General features: G+C 45.1%; 2 protein-coding genes across 2 annotated transcripts; one reads left to right on the forward strand and one right to left on the reverse strand.

Moving 5' to 3' along the window:
- Positions 1-567: 567 nt before the first annotated feature.
- SART3 (squamous cell carcinoma antigen recognized by T cells 3) lies at positions 568-12,855 on the forward strand (the record flags this gene model as incomplete). The annotated part of the gene is made up of 18 exons (XM_009866814.1): positions 568-696; positions 777-879; positions 1,694-1,878; positions 2,856-2,961; positions 3,669-3,793; positions 4,062-4,217; positions 4,882-5,020; positions 5,382-5,489; positions 5,885-5,962; positions 6,168-6,226; positions 6,838-6,947; positions 7,494-7,606; positions 8,049-8,125; positions 8,503-8,668; positions 9,322-9,773; positions 10,442-10,594; positions 11,708-11,895; positions 12,430-12,855. Coding segments are annotated over 18 exons (2,628 nt in total), but the record flags the coding sequence as incomplete, so codon positions are not given.
- A 2,735-nt stretch (positions 12,856-15,590) lies between these two features.
- Positions 15,591-17,879, reverse strand: FICD (FIC domain containing). The gene is made up of 2 exons (XM_009866813.1): positions 17,540-17,879; positions 15,591-16,838 (listed from the first exon to the last, which is right to left on the reverse strand). The coding sequence occupies exons 1-2, from the start codon at positions 17,829-17,831 to the stop codon at positions 15,763-15,765; spliced, it is 1,368 nt and encodes a 455-aa protein (XP_009865115.1). The 5' UTR covers positions 17,832-17,879; the 3' UTR covers positions 15,591-15,762.
- Between the last annotated feature and the right edge of the window lie 211 nt (positions 17,880-18,090).

The raw sequence follows: 18,090 nt of genomic DNA on the forward strand, positions 1-18,090 counted from the left end.
CAAAAAGTGTAATTTCCATGGTTGCTCGCGTGGTTGGATGCTGGGGACCGCCAGGACAGTTTGTGGGTGTTTGGAGTCTGAGTGGAAGTGAAGCGTCTGGGTTCGTTTTTTATTGTAAGAGGGAAATTGGAGAACTCTAGTGGTCAGTTGGTGCTTACAGAGAAGAAGCTTGGGCAGCTGCCTGGGGGTTGTTGCCTTTGAAGAAATTAAAACGTTTGGCCCTATTGAAAAAAGGCACTTGGGTCTGTGCAGCCGGTGATTGCTGCCCTCCGGATGCTGGTGTTTGAGCACTTTGGAGCTTAGAGCCGTAAGCTGAGCTCTGAGCTTAACTTTAAAGCTCCGTTAAACTTGGAAGCATCTTTTATAAAGGTCTGTTTGTGACCCAAAAGCAACCAGTAGCAAAGTTCATTGCGACGCCGTGCGGGGAGGTGGCGTTGTCTGGGCTACGTGAGATTTTTATCCTCCTGAAGGAAGCATGAGGTTCTGTTCTGCTCAACATTTTCTGATTTCTTCATGTCTGTCACTCAGCAGTGCTGCTTAAAAATAACGTATATATTTTTTTTAAAGCTTTCCATCAATGCGTTTGACTATAACTGTCACTTGGATCTGATAAAGCTGCTTCGTCAGGAGGGAGAGCTGGTCAAGCTCAGAAGAGCTCGCCAGAAGATGAGCGAAAACTTACCGAAGGTACCAAGCGTCTCCTCCTCTCTCCCAGGGGCAAAGAAAATGCAGCAAGCAGATTTAATTTCTTCTTTCTGAACTTCTTCCTTCCAGAGATTTGGCTGGACTGGCTGAAGGACGAGATCAAAATGGCTTCGGAGAGCTCGGAGCGAGAGAAAGTTTACGAGCTGTTCGAGAGAGCTGTGAAAGACTACATCTGTGAGTCGTTTATATACGCTACCAAACGTGTGGGGTTGCATTCGGATTATGACTTTCTAGGAAAGCTTCTTCCTTCTGTCATCATGCGGATCAAAAATATTAGTGTGGAGCGAGTGCTGGTTCCTCCGAAGCGCTGGAGTTAAGGCACCGCTTTAAGTGCTGCCGTGGTCTTTAATATGTATCTTCTTAGCAAATGGTGTAAAAAGTCTTAAATGTATTTTTGCACTTCTCTAATCTCTAAAAGTAGCAGTGGTGGCTGAGGGAATGCTTTCTCCGTTACCCGTTGCGGGTTCTTTAGCCCTTTGAGGACAGTGAATGCTTGGAACAGGCTCATTTTTCCTCCTCTGTTGGTTAGCGCCGGCTTTGCTGCCGCCTCTGCTGCGTGACAGCTCTTTCAGAGCAGCTTGTAATTACTGCCTGGGACACACTCTCAAAACCCTGTGAAGCAGGTAACCACGGCTGTGCCACGGTACCAAGCTCTGACTGTCCCCGTTAACTGCGAGGGAAATACAGGATGTCCTGCTTTTCCATTTTTGCAGCTGTAGCTTAAAACTTTCAGCCTAAACTTGTTCACCAGAGGTGGTTTACAGGAGTCCCTGTCGGTAACAGTGACAAGAATGACTTCTCCCAGAAGAAAACCATCGCTGCTGGTGCTGAACTGAGAGCACAGAAAAAATATTTTAACTTTACTGCATTGGATGGTATTGCTGGTTATGTGGCAAATGAGGTGTGTGGGAAGCAGAGTCGCCTTTTTTTTTTTTTTCCCCCTGTTTTTGAGGGCATTAGGTCATCTGTTTCTCCTACCTTCCTTTAGGTCCTGAGATCTGGTTGGAATATGCCCAGTATTCGATCGGCGGCATTGGGCAGGAAGGGGGAATCGAGAAAGTCCGCTCGATATTCGAGAGGGCGCTGACTGCCGTCGGGCTGCACGTGACGAAGGGAACTGCTCTCTGGGAAGCGTATCGGGAGTTCGAGAACGCCATCCTGGAGACGGCGCAGGTGAGGGTGCTCTCGTGGGGAGCAAGTTGCGGTTTGGTTTCCGAACTCTCTGGAGAGAAGAGGCTGCGTTACACCGTTGGTTCTTTGTCAGCCATGGAAACTGACCCTTTGGTCTGGGGGGAAAAAAAAGACCTGATCTGTGTGTTTAGGTGATGTAGTGAGGAATTTAAGATGATAAAATCTTGCATCCCGAAACAAAGTTTCCCTCTGCCCTGTCAGCTGGAACCAGCAAGAGTAACTTTAAGTCACGTAGCTTCATCTTTAATTGGCGTTCTTGCTGGTGAGTATTTTTACACGTAGTCACTTGGGTTTACACTTCTAGACTTTTAGCTTTTAATTGGTTCATTATTTCACTCTTGTTGGGACTTCTGGCTGATGGTGATGTTATCCCCGGAATGCACAGTCTGGCATCTGCAGAAGATCCCTTTGTAAGATGGCCAGGATGTGAATCTTTCTTTTTCTATTTTGCAGTTAAAAGCTGTCCCTGCCCACGGTAGGGGGGAGGTTGGAACTAGATCCTCTTGTAAAGATTCCTTTCAACCCCGTTCTGTGAAATGCTCTAACAAAGGAGTAACAGGAGAGCACCCTTTCCTTCGCAAACAGAAGGAAAACCAAGAGTTTTAAGTCATCTACGCACACACCAGGGATTTGTTCAAAAACTATTTGGCAGCCCAGTGGGTTTGTGAAACAACATGAGCATGTGCTGCTTGTTTTGGGTTTGTTGGTTTTTTTGAGGAATGCTTCTCACCTCCATCCAGCTTTAACAATTCCCAAGTTTTAGCCTTCACAGCAGTGGCCTGAAATGTGACTTGGCTGCACCTCTCCTTCAAGGATCACGTTGTCACGCAGAGCCCGGGTCCCCCAGTTCATAAACGACACCCCATGGCGTTCGTCAGCTTGGGCTTGAAGGAACTGATTCGATTTTTTTTTTTTTTTAATTTTTTTTTATTTTTCTTTTCAATCCTTTTTGTTTGTAGCCAGCTCCTGGCAGCGTTCCGTCACCGGAGCAGCAGCAGATGCTCTGCAGCCAGCTCGAGAAGATCCACACGCTGTTCAGGCGCCAGCTGGGGATTCCGCTGTTAGGTAAGAGCCGGTGTGGATAAGCTGCTGTACCGTCATCCAGGCGTTAGTCGTGATTATTCTTTTGGTAGAGCCACACAGGCTGCGGCTGGAGGACTTGTCTGGGCTTTACTCGGTGACATTTGTCTTCAGAGCCTCTTGACTGACGCGCAGATCCCTTTCATTCAGAAATATCCTTGCTTAGTGACACTCGGTTCTGTTACTTCGGTAGATAATTTGAGGGTATCAAAAGTAAAAGTGATGAGCACAAAACGTGACCCTTACCAAGTGGAACCCAGCCGTGATGATCACCATGTTATGAACCTTTGTTGGTAGGGAGAGGTACCCACTGACTGTGTTGGAATCCTGGAACATCTGGTTCCTACTTCAAACTTGAGTCCCTTTCCTTGCTGCTTTGCTTAAAAAGCTAAGTGCACTTCTTGGACTTCTTTGTCTGCATATTGAAAGAATTTTGAGTTGGCCTCTCTTCTTTAAACCTTGGGGAAAATCTTGCCCCTTAGACTTTCTAAATCAAAATCAGGAGCTTTAACGTCAAGCTTGTGTTGCAGCACCTTATGTAAGGCGAAGCAGCTGAACCCTTTCAACGTGCAGTGGTCTCACAGTTAAGATGCAAAAGCCTGAAGAGGATTATAAACATGTTGGATTCAAATACGGGTCGAATTCTGTTGGTTTAGTGCGTTACTGATGGGATTTCCTGCCTGTGTTAATAGATATGGAGGCTTCGTATGCTGAATATGAGGAGTGGTCAGAAGAACCGATACCGGAAACAATAATCAAGAATTACAAAAAAGCCCTGCAGCAACTGGAGAAGTGTAAACCATATGAAGAGGCACTGGTAATGCTGTTACTTATACTTTCCTTTAAAACTAAGAATTAATTACTTTGGAGTGACTTTTTTTCTTTGCAAATTTTATTATATTTCTGAATGGCTTCAGAACCAGGGTCGTATTTGGAGATGTGTACAAATGGGAAGCTGTTCCTATTGGGAGGCCAGGCTCGGGTGGAGTTTTGCATGAACCCTGCTCTAAGCGACAAATGAACCGTTTGAATCGTGTTTTGCTGCAAAGAGTTCTAATTTTTTCATACCCTTCTGTGTTGTGTAGCTGAGCGCCGAGACACCAAAGCTAGCAGAGTATCAAGCGTACATTGATTTTGAGATGAAAGCGGGGGATCCAGCTCGCATCCAGTTGATCTACGAGAGGGCTTTGGCGGAGAACTGCCTCGTGCCAGATCTTTGGGCACGCTACAATCAGTATTTGGCAAGTCCAAACAAACATGTTTGCGGTTTTATTTTCCTGTTGGCTTTTTTCCTTTTTTCTTAATGGCTGATAAATGAACAGCTGTGAGAATGAGCCAGATGAATGAAATGTGTTTTTTCTCTGCAGAATTAAATTTGCTCTTGCAGTCTGGCAGAAAGTTGCCTGGGTATAACCAGCTGCACTGTAAGCCCTGGTGGTGTCCCTTGTAGCTAATCGTCCAGAGGCGTTGCTTCTGAGGACGTTGCTCCTTTTCTTCTAGTTTTTGTTGGCAAAGCAGTTCTGGGGAGGCTTCCCGTCCTTCAGGAGGCACTGATATATTAATAAAAAGATTTGTTTGAGGGCCACCAGCCCTCTCCTGAATATTTTACTGGGGAGAACAGAGAACTAATTTACTAACAAGCCAAAGCAAACCCAGATGTTTTATCTTTCCATCTGGGCTGGTTAGTGCACTTGGAAAATCACATTCAACTCGAGAAGTGGGGTTTGTTCCTGTGGATGGGAAGTCGGTCTGTTAAGAGATGAGCGTAGCTCTCTGCAGGAGGCTCCGTTGTCTTCTCAAATATAAAACACGAATCCTGGTTTTAAGGTGTTGACTCTTTTTATAAGCTGGTAATTATTGTCTCTCTGGCTAACAGAGACTTAAAACTTTGTATAATTATTTCAGGACCGGCAACTGAAAGTGAAAGAATTGGTCTTGTCTGCTCACGACCGCGCTGTTAGGAACTGCCCCTGGACGGTTGGGCTGTGGATCAGATACCTTCTGGCGATGGAGAGGCATCGAGTTGATCACGATGTTATTTCTGGTAAAGCAAGACCATCTTGGGAAAACTTACTTAAGATGCAGCCCAGTGACAAGCGGTGATTTGTAGGGGTTGTTTTCATCCTGCTGCAACAGCCATGGAGCTGATGAAACAGCCTTCTAGGACAAACATGCTTTTATTAAGGAGCTTCAGTTCTAAGCGAGCAATGAATGATTCTGTGAACAGCCTTGCCCAAACAAGACTGAATTAAACTGGCTCTTAAATTTGCTTTTTAAACTTGTTTACCATACGGAGGGTTTCTCGTATTTTCCTGTATTCCTAGGAAGGTGTATGTACTTCTTCAAGGCTTTTTAATTTTGTCAGTATCTGAAAAGTAAATGCGTTTTCCCCTGTTTTCTTGCAGAAATGTTTGAAAAAGCTCTGAACGCAGGTTTTATTCAGGCAACGGACTATGTAGAAATCTGGCAGGCATATCTTGATTACCTGAGAAGAAGGGTGGATTTTACACAAGGTATAGATGTGTGAATAAATATTTCAGCTATTTCCTGTGTACCTCTCTTGAATCAGTGCTTATAACTTATAAATTTACCAGTAGTTTTATATATTTCACAGATATTTACTTTCTGGCCAGTTCATGTCTATAAAATATACGAATTTCGTTGGTTTCAAGCAGCGTCTTGCTGACAAAATAGATTGTGCTGTAACAAAAATGCCTTGCCTCACAGTTTAGGTCCTTGATGCTTTCTTATGTAGTGAGTTTTACTGAAGTAATAATGTTTTGGCTTGCCCTGCCCCCCAGTAAAATCATGCTGGGTGTAAAGGGAAAGGTTTTAGTGGATGGGAAATGAAAGAATTCCCTTAAAATTGGAATTTAATTTTCTTTTTTTTTTTTTTCCTCTTCTGAAGACTCGAGTAAGGAACTAGAAGAGCTGCGGTCTGCATTTGCACGTGCTGTGGAGTATTTGAAACAAGAAGTAGAAGAGCGTAAGTTAAATCATCCAATACATTGTTTTCTCTTGTTCAAAATATTTTTTGTAAGACCTGTTCTCCACACAACATCTGACTTGTCTTCAAATGTCTTAAAACTTTAAGAAAGCTACAGGTAAACCTTTCTTTGGCAGCACAGAACTTGTTTAATAAATGCTTTATTTCGAAGAGCCATTCACAAAGAATTTCTTTTTATTCCCAGGATTCAGCGAAAGCGGAGATCCATCCTGCACCATCATGCAGAACTGGGCGAGAGTTGAGGTGATGTTTCTGTCGGCTGCGTTTAAATTGCTAGAATAGAGGAAGTAGATGGTTTGAACATTCCACCCGCAGAATGTGGTCCTCTTGTACTTCTTGGCATTTTGTCTCAGTAATTCCAATTAACTGCGTTCGCTTTCTCTCTGCTTAGTGGAGGGAGAAAGTAGGTACATCCAGGTGTGATTCAGCTTACTCTAAAGCAGTTTTAAGTCGACGAGTCCAGCGTACTCGTTGACCTCTACTTAATCCATTTCCCCTCTTCCCCTGCTCCCTTCTCTGAGGCTGAGAACTGGATTTGTATTTGTTTTGTTAGGCACATCCATGAATAACAACAAAAGGAAGAATTCAGAAATAACTACCTAATTTATTTATTTTATAATGACCAAAATAAAACGCGTGTGGGAGCTGGAAACCAGGACTGGTGTAACAAGTGGGCCAGGGAAGTGTTACTCAGTAGCAGGATTGTGTTAGGTGTTCACTTCAAAGCAGATACATCTTCTTGGGTGTGTGTGCATCACCTGGGGTGTTCCCGTTTTTGTAGGGGAGCGTAGGTGAGGCAGAGAGTTGAACAAATAATCCTGAATTCCCTGAGAGCTTTGACTGCTGTGTTTCAGGCCCGCTTATGCAACAACATGCAGAAGGCCAGAGAGCTCTGGGACAACATCATGACTAAAGGAAACGCCAAATACGCTAACATGTGGCTGGAGTATTATAACCTGGAAAGGTAAGAGCTTGCCTGGCTGGGAGAATCATAGAATCACAGAATGGTTCAGGTTGGAAGGGGCCTTGAAGTTCATCTCATTCCAACCCCCCTGCTGTGGGCAGGGACACCTCTCTCCCACCAGCCCACGTTGCTCCAAGCCCCGTCCAACCTGGCCTGGAACACTTTTGGGGGTGGAGCATGCACAGCCTCCTTGGGCAACCTGTGCCAGAGCTTCACTGCTCTCATGGGGAAGAATTTCTTCCTTATAGCTCATCTAAATCTACCCTCGTGCAGTTTCAGGCCATAATGAGTTAACTCTTTAGTTTTCCTCACCTGTGTGAGACAAAGATGTTAGATGCTTAGCGTGGCTGTACTTTATACAGGTTTATAATAAATTTTTAAGGTTCTTGCAGCAGCTCTGCAGTGTATTTTGGAAATATTATGGCAACGCTGTAGTGTGGGGTTGCTGGGGAAGGAGGGAAGACGTTTGCGTGGGGTGTAGTTACCTGTCCTGTCTTGTCATTTTGACACGGAGGCTCCTTACCGCCGCGGTTTCCCCTCCCGCAGAGCTCACGGGGACACCCAGCACTGCAGGAAGGCGCTGCACCGAGCCGTGCAGTGCACGAGCGACTACCCCGAGCACGTCTGCGAGGTGCTGCTCACGCTGGAGAGGATTGAAGGTAACTTCACTGCGTGTCGTCTGCTTCATGTGCAGTGATGCCAACTGAATTCTAATCTAGCTTGCTGTATTTTGGTGAAGGCTTATTTTCTTTTCACTACAGTAGTATGCACAAGCACTTCTTTTTTCTTCTTTTCTGGCCCAACTTGGAGCCAGCTGTAATTGAATATTTCCATGGGGTTTTTTGTTTGTTTTTGAGTGTTGTATTATAAATGAGAGGTTTCTGCTCTGATTGGGTTTTCGATTTTGTTTCTTTGGTTTTGTGGTTTTGTGTTTTTTGTTTTGTTTTTTTTTTTTTCTTTGAAGGCGACTCATTATAGTTAGAATTTCTGTGTGTAATGGTTAATATTTTCAGGGACCTCATTGACTCTCATTTTTCCAAAGTTGTGGGGTTTTTTCAAATTATGAGAAAGCAAAATACAAGGCTGTTTGTTATCGTTTAGGAACGCTGGAAGACTGGGATGCGGCGGTTCAAAAGACGGAGAACAGATTAGCTCGAGTTAATGAGCAACGAGCAAAGGTTGGAACTTTCTGTGAACTATCTAAGCTTTTTAGAGGAAATACCTGTATTAAGGTCATACTTGTCTGAATGTCAGATTTCCAACGTTGCTTCCCATAGATAAGCCTGAATTATCTCAGAAATCTTGATTTTAGTTTAAAATGATGATTAACTTCTTTGATGCTTTTCATCTTTCACCTTTTGACTCTTGGATGGAGATAAGAGTAACATGTGCTCCAGGAAAGCTGTAAGAGCCAATGTGCTTTAAATGAGGATCCTGTGAACACTCTGTGTTTAATGTAGCCTAGGAGAAAGCTCACCAGGTTCAGTACTCTAGAAAATGCTCTGCAGCCTGCAGTCACTAGAAAAAAATAATAATAAATCTTTCATATTTGTAGGCTGCTGAGAAAGAAGCTGCTCTGGCAAAGCAGGAGGAAGAGAAGGCTGAGCAGCGAAAGCAGGCTCGGGCAGAAAAAAAAGCTTCCAAAAAAGCGAAAAAAACCAGGCTTGGAGACAAACGCAAAGCTGATGATGACGATGAAGGTGAATGGGGACAAGAAGAAGGTAAAAAAAAATTAAAACTTCAGATCTCTGGCAACAGTTGGTTGTCTTCTTTCTGTTAGGGACACGTGAGGAAGTGCTGTCACTGGTTTCTGTTCAGGGTCCCTTTCTCCTGAGAGTTCTTTATTGTGGTAGTGGCATGAAAGCAAGACTAAATGGTTTTTGACCAACAGAAGTCTGTAAGGACTTCGAGAGGGTTTTTAAGTTTTTCTTATTTCAGAGAAGTATTGTATTTAAAAAAAAAAAACAACAAAAAAAATATCACATTTTTGCAAGTATTGTGGCAGTCTCTTGGAAGGTGGTAACAGAAGATTTTATTAGATTGCTGCCCCTGGTAGTTTTGGGAGCTTTTAATTTTTTGTTTCTTACCTTTAAAAAAAAAAAAATCCCATTAGACAAAGAATGTGAATCAGTACTTGTGACTGACAGAAGAGAGGAAAAAAAATATTCATGTTGCTTTCATCTAAATCCGTGTTGTCTTGGTCAAATAATTCATTATTAAGAACCCAAGGAAGATTTTAATTTTGTGTCTTTAAGACACAAAATTGTATTTGGTTTCACGTGCTGTTGCCAAACTCTGTAGCGGTAATGGAGGACAACTGAATTTCAGTGGTGTCCTTTTCTTTTCTAGTAAGGCTTTTAATTTCATTACTCAGCAGAGCAGCCCAGCAAGAGACACAAGGGCGATGGTGACGGTGTACTTCTGGAAGAAGACATGGAGGTAGAAACGGGGCTGTTTGGAAGAAGTGGCCCTGAAAAGCCAGATCACCCAACAGATCAAAAGGAAAAGTCATCTACCAGTCGAAAAGACATCCCCAAAGTTTTACACGACAGCAGCAAAGATAACGTCACCGTCTTTGTCAGCAACCTTTCCTACAACATGGCAGATCCCGAGGTGAAGCTGAAAGAGCTCTTTGAGAGCTGCGGGGAGGTGGTGGAAATCCGTCCCGTGTTCAGCAACAAGGGGACTTTCAGGGGCTACTGCTATGTAGAATTCAAGGAAGAGAAATCTGCTCTCCAAGCTCTTGGCTTGGATCGTAAAGCTGTGGAGGGAAGGCCCATGTTTGTTTCTCCTTGTGTTGACAAGAACAAGAATCCAGACTTCAAGGTAAACTTTTATTCTTTCAAGTAAATGGGTTTAACGGTGAGACTGCCTAGGAAAGCCAGCAGAGTATGGTGCTTCCAGCTCACGAGTTCATGTTGTGCTGCTTTGGAATGATAACGGTCTGTCTTGGAAGTAACGCTGTGATCTGGGAGTTCTTGCATCTTGTGTCTCTTTGTCATTAACCAGGATTGACATCAGCTTACTCAGGGTTTGCAGAAGCCTGCTCGTCTGGGCAGCTCGTTAATGGTGTGATATGCCAGAGTCTCACCTGAGCATCTCAATCTTTGGAGTAACTTTTATTTTTTTGGTCTGGGTCTGTACAGCTGTGGGCGTTTATTACACAACCCAGTGATTTTTGTTAATGGTCTGTACTAGAGATCAGTTGCATCATCGGTGGTTTTCTACGTTATGGAGTTACTGCTCAGAAAAACTTAAATGTTCAGATAGTGACAGGTGAGCAAGATGACATCACTGCCTGCCTTCTTGTGCGGGAGACATACGGGTTTAGAAGCAAGATGTTTATTTGCAAGTTCTTGTTTGCCTGTGTTTAAATGGCTTTAAGGTAGTTTTGGATCACAGAAATATGAAGTACTCTGATAACCTTTTGGAGGTGTAATAGCTAGAAATCCTGTGAGTCTGCTTTGGTGTCTGACAGCGCTTTCTTTCTTCAGGTGTTCAGGTATAGCACTACACTAGAGAAACATAAACTGTTTATATCGGGTTTGCCCTTTTCCTGCACCAAGGAGGAGCTGGAAGATGTGTGTAAAGCACATGGGAATGTGAAAGACATCCGGCTGGTCACCAACCGAGCAGGAAAACCCAAGGTAGGCATCCCGAATGCACTCTTAATTTTAAGAAATTCTTCAGAAAGAAGCTCTACATGACGTTCGAACACAAAAAGTTAGCTTTATGCTTTAAAACTTGCCAGCTTGGCTTTGCGGTAAAACTTGGGGAAATGCTTTGGATTTGTGCAGCCCAGGGTGCTTTCATGCTCACAAATAAGAAGTAGGAGGGGAAGAGAAATTTTTTTCTCAAAATACTTCTTAAATTGCACAAGGAGAATGTGATGTAAATCGGCTGTAGGATGTTTACAGCACTTCCAGTAAAAATAGGCATTCTTAAGTCCGCAAAGAATATTTGTTTTTAAAGTAACTGGCTAGGTAGAATTCACCTGGCACAACTGATTGTCCTCCTCCTGCTCTTCAGTTTCTTGAGGCTATTGTTCCCAACACCTGCTGCAGTACTAGATTTGCTGGTGAGAAATGAGCTGTCTCTCTCTGCCAGGGCTCATTATTTCCATCCTGGAATAAATGACTCCTTGTTAAATAAGAGACTCTAAACCAGCTGCTGCTCTGACAAAGTTGTGCCTGACACCTCAGCTGATGGGGCACGTTGGGCGCTTCTAACAGGGGCCACTCTGATGATGATGTGCATATATCTTTTTAAAGTGTGTTTTCTAGCTCTTGGCAACATCTCAAGTGCAGTTCCTGTTGTGTGCTCACATGTACCCCGTGCTCTGAGCTTAGTTTGAGCTCGGATTCTGTCGGAAGCACAAATAAATGTACTTTGAATGTTACGTAAAATCTGCAATAATCCAAAAATACAGCTTAGGGCTTGGGATGTCATTTAAAACAATAACAACAACAGAACTGAGAGGTGAAACCTCCCAGCTACTAGTGTACTTGCTGTTTCCTTCTGTTGTGTTTTTTTTTTTTTTTAACACTTCCTCCACGAATTGGGGCATTATGAAGGAGCATCAAGAAATGCAGGCGGCATGTTTGTGTAGAAATTTATTTTTTTTTTTCAGCTAAAGGACATTTAGCCATGTTTGCCTCTGCTTTCTTTATGATTTTTCATGCCAGTTACTAGCAAAAGCTAATAAAATGTGAGGAAAGAAGCAGTAAAGCTCATGTGGGTTACCCCTTTTCTTTTGTTAGGGCCTGGCCTATGTGGAATACGAAAACGAAGCTCAGGCCTCGCAGGCTGTGCTGAAAATGGACGGCCTAACGATGAAGGAACATGTCATCAAGGTGGCCATCAGTAACCCACCGCTCCGAAAGCTGCCGGAGAAACCCGAGGCAGGCAGGGGCTCGCACTTTGCCGTCCCGCGACAGGTTTACGGAGCGTAAGTATCCGCGAAGGGTTAAAAAGGGAAAACTTTAAAAGGAAATGCCGAGTTTCGTTATATGTTAAAATGTAGGAAACTCACCTAGAATGCTAGAGAACGTTTAAAAGGTGCTGAAGAAAAATTCGGGTTGCTGGACTGATGAGGAAAAGCAGACTTTTGTATTATTTTTTTACCAGTAGAAGCAGGTTTGTAATGACTGAGAGTTTTGGGCATCGGATGTTGGTGCATTAAGGGTGCTCTTTCATCTTTTGGGGCGTTCCTGCTGGTTTTGTTGTACGTGCCCTGTAGATAAACACGGAGCTTCGGTTTCTGGGGACTGTTGAGCAGGTGTTCTCTGCCGGGACTGGGTATACTGTTTCAAAGGGCACCCGTGCAAAGCTTTGCACTACTTATTCCTGTCATTCCTTTCGATAGTAGTATCTAAATGAGCGTTCCTCACGGCGAACAAAGCCCTTTCTGTTTCCCTGAGCTAGCGTGGTGTGTTCGAAGAGCACTGGGATATTTTTAAATGTCACTTTTTTTACTCTCCAGCCGAGGGAAGGGCAGGACACAGCTTTCGATGATGCCTCGTGCGTTGCAGCGCCAGGGTAACCCCGTGGCCAAGGCTGAGAACGGCATGGTCCAGAACTCACCAGCAACTTCATCCAAAACCCCCGAGGAACCTAAAAGGATGTCCAACGCTGATTTTGCCAAGATGCTACTGAAAAAGTGAGCAAAAATTTAAAAGAGTCTGCAATCAGCAGGTCTAGTAAAAATGTGAAATGCCTTTTTTGGAAGCCATGTTGTGTCCTTATGCTAGCGAGGAGAGAACGCCAGTCACAATCGTGTGTAAATACTGTTCTAGACTGCTGCATTCATCGAGATCAGTGTAGGATGGTACAAACCCATTTTTTTTGTTTCCTCTGTTTCTAACAGCAAGGAGTTGTACTATGTTCTGGTAAATGGGCGTTATATGATTCCTCATATTGAGGGTAACGAGGGGGGAAATACTCCCTGTACAGGTCGGATGCTGCATCAAGTTTTCTCAATTACAGCCGTTTCTCTTTCGTTAACGAATGAGACGTGAAAGCCGGGTGTTAAACCTTGTCGAGCTCCACTGGTCGGTTGATTGTGATTGCAGTCCTCTCTCACGGCGAACCCATTTGACACCCAACCCACATACACGCAGGGACATTCATCTCCTTCCAGTCAGAGTTCAATAAATGGCAGATGCTAGTAACTTCACCACAATGGCCTATTTTAGTATTGGGAGAGTTTCTATACATATGTGTGTATATGTATATACATATATATGTATCCGGTTAACTGTTCTGTTCGAGTTGAGCTGTTTTTTATATTGTGTATTTGTAAAAGACATCCAGATTATTATTTTTAAGTGTTATGAGGTAATACTTAGATCTGGTAACTTTTTGTTTCCCATAAAAGCTGTACATGCTGTTGCTGAGGACCATTTCTTTTTTATTTTTATGTTTTCCTTTGAGGTTGTTTTTGCTAGCTAGCTCATGTCTTTCGCAGGTGGTTTCTGTATGGTTTTGTACAAATGTGAAGTGCAAGCTGACATTTCTTGGTTTATTAAACTCGAGTTCTCAAAGGTTTTCTATAAATACTCTTTGCTTTTGTTTAAATGTGGGCATTGGAATTGCACTTATCCTATGGCAGCTGGGTAATACTGATGTACCTCACCTCTCGGGTGCACTGAGATACACACGTGTCACTGAAATCCCTTGAAGTAGCTCATTCCGTCTAGTATGAATATCCTAGAACTGCTTCAATAATCACCTCGGACTTCAAACTGATCTCTGGTGCGTGATCTTGGATAGAGATGTGACTGCCCGTCAACTCAAACTGCTGCTGATTTTGGAAGTCAACGCAGGGAGGGGCTGAGCGAGAGGGGGTACCCTGGTACCAAGGTCACTTGTACGACACAAGCACCGCTGCAAATAAATACGATTTTCAGCGCTTACGCTCTGTGCTGATTTGACTTTTACTTGGAAAGGGTCGGCCTCCTTCCTTGCTCTGTGCCCCGTCACCACCACAGCTGTGGTCAAACAGCCAAGGGCTGTGCTCGCACAGTGTGCTGCCTCCTGTGCTGGCCACTGCTGGACCGGTGATGCAGCGGGGCTCAAAACCGGCTTAGAAACGTTCTGATAGCGCTTTAATACAAGCTTTGGTCTGTGGGTTGGACTGCTAAGGCTGGCATTCAAGTTTCCTGTGGCTGCTGGGGTTGGGCTTGCCTGTAGGGAGCGGGGATGGGTTGGTGTAATTCACCGCAGCACCAAAGTGCTTTGAGAACAGCCTAATTCCAAACAACAGACTCTTAATATTAAAATAGTTTTATTAATTTGTTACTAAAATAACATATATATCTTTTCCCAGAGCTCTAAAGTGCAGATTTTATTTACGTTCACGCCGTGCTACAAAAATAAGCATGCTTTGTAACGACAGAACCACCTTCCTCAGCTTTCGCGTGTTTCCCTGGCAGCAGCAGCCAGGAGGTTCACCCAGAGTGCTGCTGTAGTGCACCAGTAACTCCCAGTCTCCTCCTGTTGCCTGCTTGGATAAAATATGTCCTAACTGTCCTGCAGGTAAGAGAGGGTTAGAAGGGAAGAAACTCTACACTGGCCTGGGACAGTCTTAACAGCTTGTGCTGTTTCGCAAAGGGTTTAAGCTTAACAGCACTCTTGATTGGAAGTTTTCTGACCTTAAAAGTGTTTGGGATCAATTCTGCTGTTACACAGCTGGCAGGCAGGGGTGTGGGCAGCTGTTCTGCGTTGGGTTGCAGGTGCTTGTACCTTAAAAGCAAACGCAGAGCGTGCTGCTTTGACTGGTACTGCACCAACTGCCACTGTGGCCTCACAAAGAGGCCGTGGGTGATTCTTGATGCATTTATCGCGGTGAGGTGACCTGGTAATTAACTGAGACAAGTTCCCTTGGTAGATGGACGAAACTTGAGTTTTTAGCAAACTTGCTATACCCTTTCTTAAACAAATTGGCACAACTGATTAAGGTTGTCTCGTGGTTATGTATAATAACCTTTTCTGCCTGCAGCTTTGCAGAAGCAAGCTCTTTTCAAACACTGAACTGAACTGTGTGAGGACAGCTGCAGTTTTTCCCAAGGATCCTGCTTGCTGTGGTGGGATCTGAGGCAAGGCCTTGGAGCACCAGGCACTCCTTCTGTCTGAAGTGCAGCAAAACCACCTCGCAGTTCAGCGAAATAAGGCAGAGAGCATTTCTTCTCTTGTTCCAGCCACATCATCTGTAACCTTAAACCAAACCCTTCCCCTTTATTGTAGAAAAACTCACCCTAGGGAAGGCAACTGAAAGGAAACATGCGGAGTGCTACTGAAAACAGGAGTGGGAGGGGAGAGATGCCTTCGCTGTACTGGCAAACTTCTATGACTGAAGGGAAAGATTCTGATTAACATAGCTGAGAGTAACAGGGAGGAGGTAACACAAAAGCAACAACTCACTTAAGACTTTGTCTTGCCTAGCAGCTCCTTGCGAAGGTAATACAATACACTTGATCAACCAGGTGAAGGGTTGTGATTGAAGCAGCTTCCCAAAGAATTTGAAGGAGAAATTAAATTCTACTTCAGCTTGTTGAGCCCGTCTGACACCTCTCCCCACGTCCTTCCGGTAGCACAAGCAACGTACAGTGCACAGTCAACATCAGCAGTTCACGGTTCAGCTTGGCATAATGTATATAAATAAATTATATTAATTTAATCAAATGTAAGACACTTTAAATAAAGGAAATGCTAAAGAGTGACCGCTCCTGTCGAGTTATTTCCCAGTGGGAATACTGGGTGTCTTGGCCTCCTGTTCTCCCACACGTTTTTTTGGCTTCTAAACGTCCACAACCCCTCAGGTCTTGACAGGGATAGTTTGTTCGCACCCAGCAGCGCTGCCGTCTGCTTCAGGTAAGCCCACGGAGTACTCGGTGGTGGCGATGAGCAACATGTCCAGAGTCGTCTCGGTGCACTTGGCAATAAAGCGTATGAAAGGCCTCACATCACCCTCGTTGGCCACTTCCAAGACGTGATAGTACTCGGCCCGTTGCTCCTTACGGATGGTGATGGGTGGGTAGCCAGCCTGCATGAGAATGAGGTTCATCAGCAGGCGTGAGGTCCTTCCGTTGCCATCTACGAACGGGTGGATATAAACCAACTTGTAGTGAGCTAACGCCGCGAATTCCACGGGGTGCAAGCTCATGGCGTCCTCCGAATTCATCCACTGCACAAACTCCTGCATCTGTTTCTCGACGTCCTGGGGATGCGGCGGTATGTGATGTCCCACAAACACCTGAGTGGTCCTGAACCGCCCGGCTTCCACAGGGTCGGCGTAGCCCAGCACCCTCCGGTGGATTTCCAGGATGTCGCTGATGGTTACGGAGCCGATGCGCGACACCAGCGTGGTGTTAACGTATTTCAAAGCCGCGTGCATGCCGATCACCTCGTTCTGCTCCACTAAGCTTTTTCCAGGAACAGCGTATCTGGTCTCGATGATGTGTCGGATTTCCGACAGCGTCAAAGTGTTGCCTTCGATAGCAACCGTGTGGTAGATGTGGTGATAGTAGGACTCCTCCATCACCCGGCGCAGGGCAGAATTGCCTTTGGGGATTGCCATCACTTTTTTAACCTTGCTATCAATGATGCTAAAATACCTCTGATCTATCTCTTCCACTAAAGGCAGCGTCCGGTCCCGATTGATCAAAGCCTTCTCGTTACAGGGAGAAAGGGTTAGTGCTTTGGAGTACAAATAGTCGGCCTGAAGAATATCTTTTTCCTCTTCGGAAAAGATACCAAATTCATTCAGGGCATCCACATAATCAGGGTCCATTTTGAGGGCGTACACAAAGAGCTTGTGGGCTTTCTCCCGCTTGCCTTGGCGCTTCATTTCGAGGGCCTGGTTCAGGGCTGCTTTGGCTTCTAACCTCACTTCTGAAATTCAACAGTAACAGTTAGATAACAGGGTAGCAAGCTTGACTGAAAACCTCTGGAGACTGTCACTGTTCACTGACACAAAAATGAAATAAAGCCAGTCTGTAAGAACCGTAACAAAATTTCTACTTAAGCCTTCTCATCTTATATACATTCTCTTGGCAGTAACACCAGATCTCTTGCTGGAAGCACAGTCCGCAGGTGCTCACAGCACTTGTCTGGTTTTTCACCGATCAAGTATCTTCCCAGCAATAATGGCTCTAATGCAAGCAATGATACAGTGCTGGAATTGAAGTGATTCCTCTCAATGTTTTCTACATTTCTGTCCCGGCTGATAAAGGCAAAAACCGCAGCCACACAGGCTGTTCTGTGCCAGCCAGGATTTCAGGATTAATGCTGTGTAGCCCAGGTTTTACTATGTACTAAACTACTCCTCTCTCTTCCAGTTACCCCAACAGGATTCACTAGTACGAAAAGCATGAGGAAAAACTTCTGAGACAAAGCAGCACCGAGGGAACGCCAGCGCGTCGCCCTTCTGCAGCACAGGGCGATGGAATGCAGTCGGGCATGGCTGACGTCTGGGTCATTTACAGCTGATGTTAATTGGCAGTTGGGCAGTGAGAATTTGTCACTGTTACGGGGTACAGGAGACCATAAGGAGTGTGTGTGGGGCAGATACCTGGATACAGGGACACTCTTACCTGGTGATGCCTTGCTTTTCAGCACCAGCAGCTCCAGCCCCTTGGAGGTCACACTCAGCCCGGTTGTTTGTCCGGTGTACCTTGTGACCCCCGCAGAGCCTGCGCCCAGTTTACTTCTCAGGAAGGAGAGTCCTTTGAGCACAGCCTGGCACTGATCGTCCACAGCGGCCAGCGGGAGCAGCAGCATCACCAGGGAGCCCAGGAGCAGCGCCAGCACGGCCGCCCACCTGATGCGGACCCACAGGGTTATCCATTTCAGCTCGGGATCTGTCGCCATAGACATGAGATTCATCCTGCTTCCAGCGCTGAGGTGAGGAACATCTCCTTCCCCGCTGCTCCCACCTGGCAACAGAAGCGGCTTTAGCCCGAGCTACACGTGGCAGCGCTGAAGACGTGGCACCTGAGTAGACTTGAGCTACCGACGCTCTCCCAACCACCTACTTTTCCTGCTACCTCTTAGCCCGTCGGGACGGGGCGTGTGCAGCGCTCAGCCTGGCACAAATCCTTATGGGATCCGCTACGCGTTAACGCCATGGCAGCAACACGAGGAG

The sequence above is a fragment of the Apaloderma vittatum genome, unplaced genomic scaffold (genome assembly GCF_000703405.1).
Source record: "Apaloderma vittatum isolate BGI_N311 unplaced genomic scaffold, ASM70340v1 scaffold30933, whole genome shotgun sequence".
NCBI lineage: Eukaryota > Metazoa > Chordata > Aves > Trogoniformes > Trogonidae > Apaloderma > Apaloderma vittatum.

Excerpts from the sequence above, each read along its gene's own strand:
- FICD (XM_009866813.1), bottom strand. The coding sequence starts at position 17,831 with ATGAATCTCATGTCTATGGCGACAGATCCCGAGCTGAAATGGATAACC. Across the intron at positions 16,839-17,539 it reads GAAAAGCAAGGCATCACCAG|AAGTGAGGTTAGAAGCCAAA; the intron begins GTAAGAGTGTCC and ends GTTGAATTTCAG.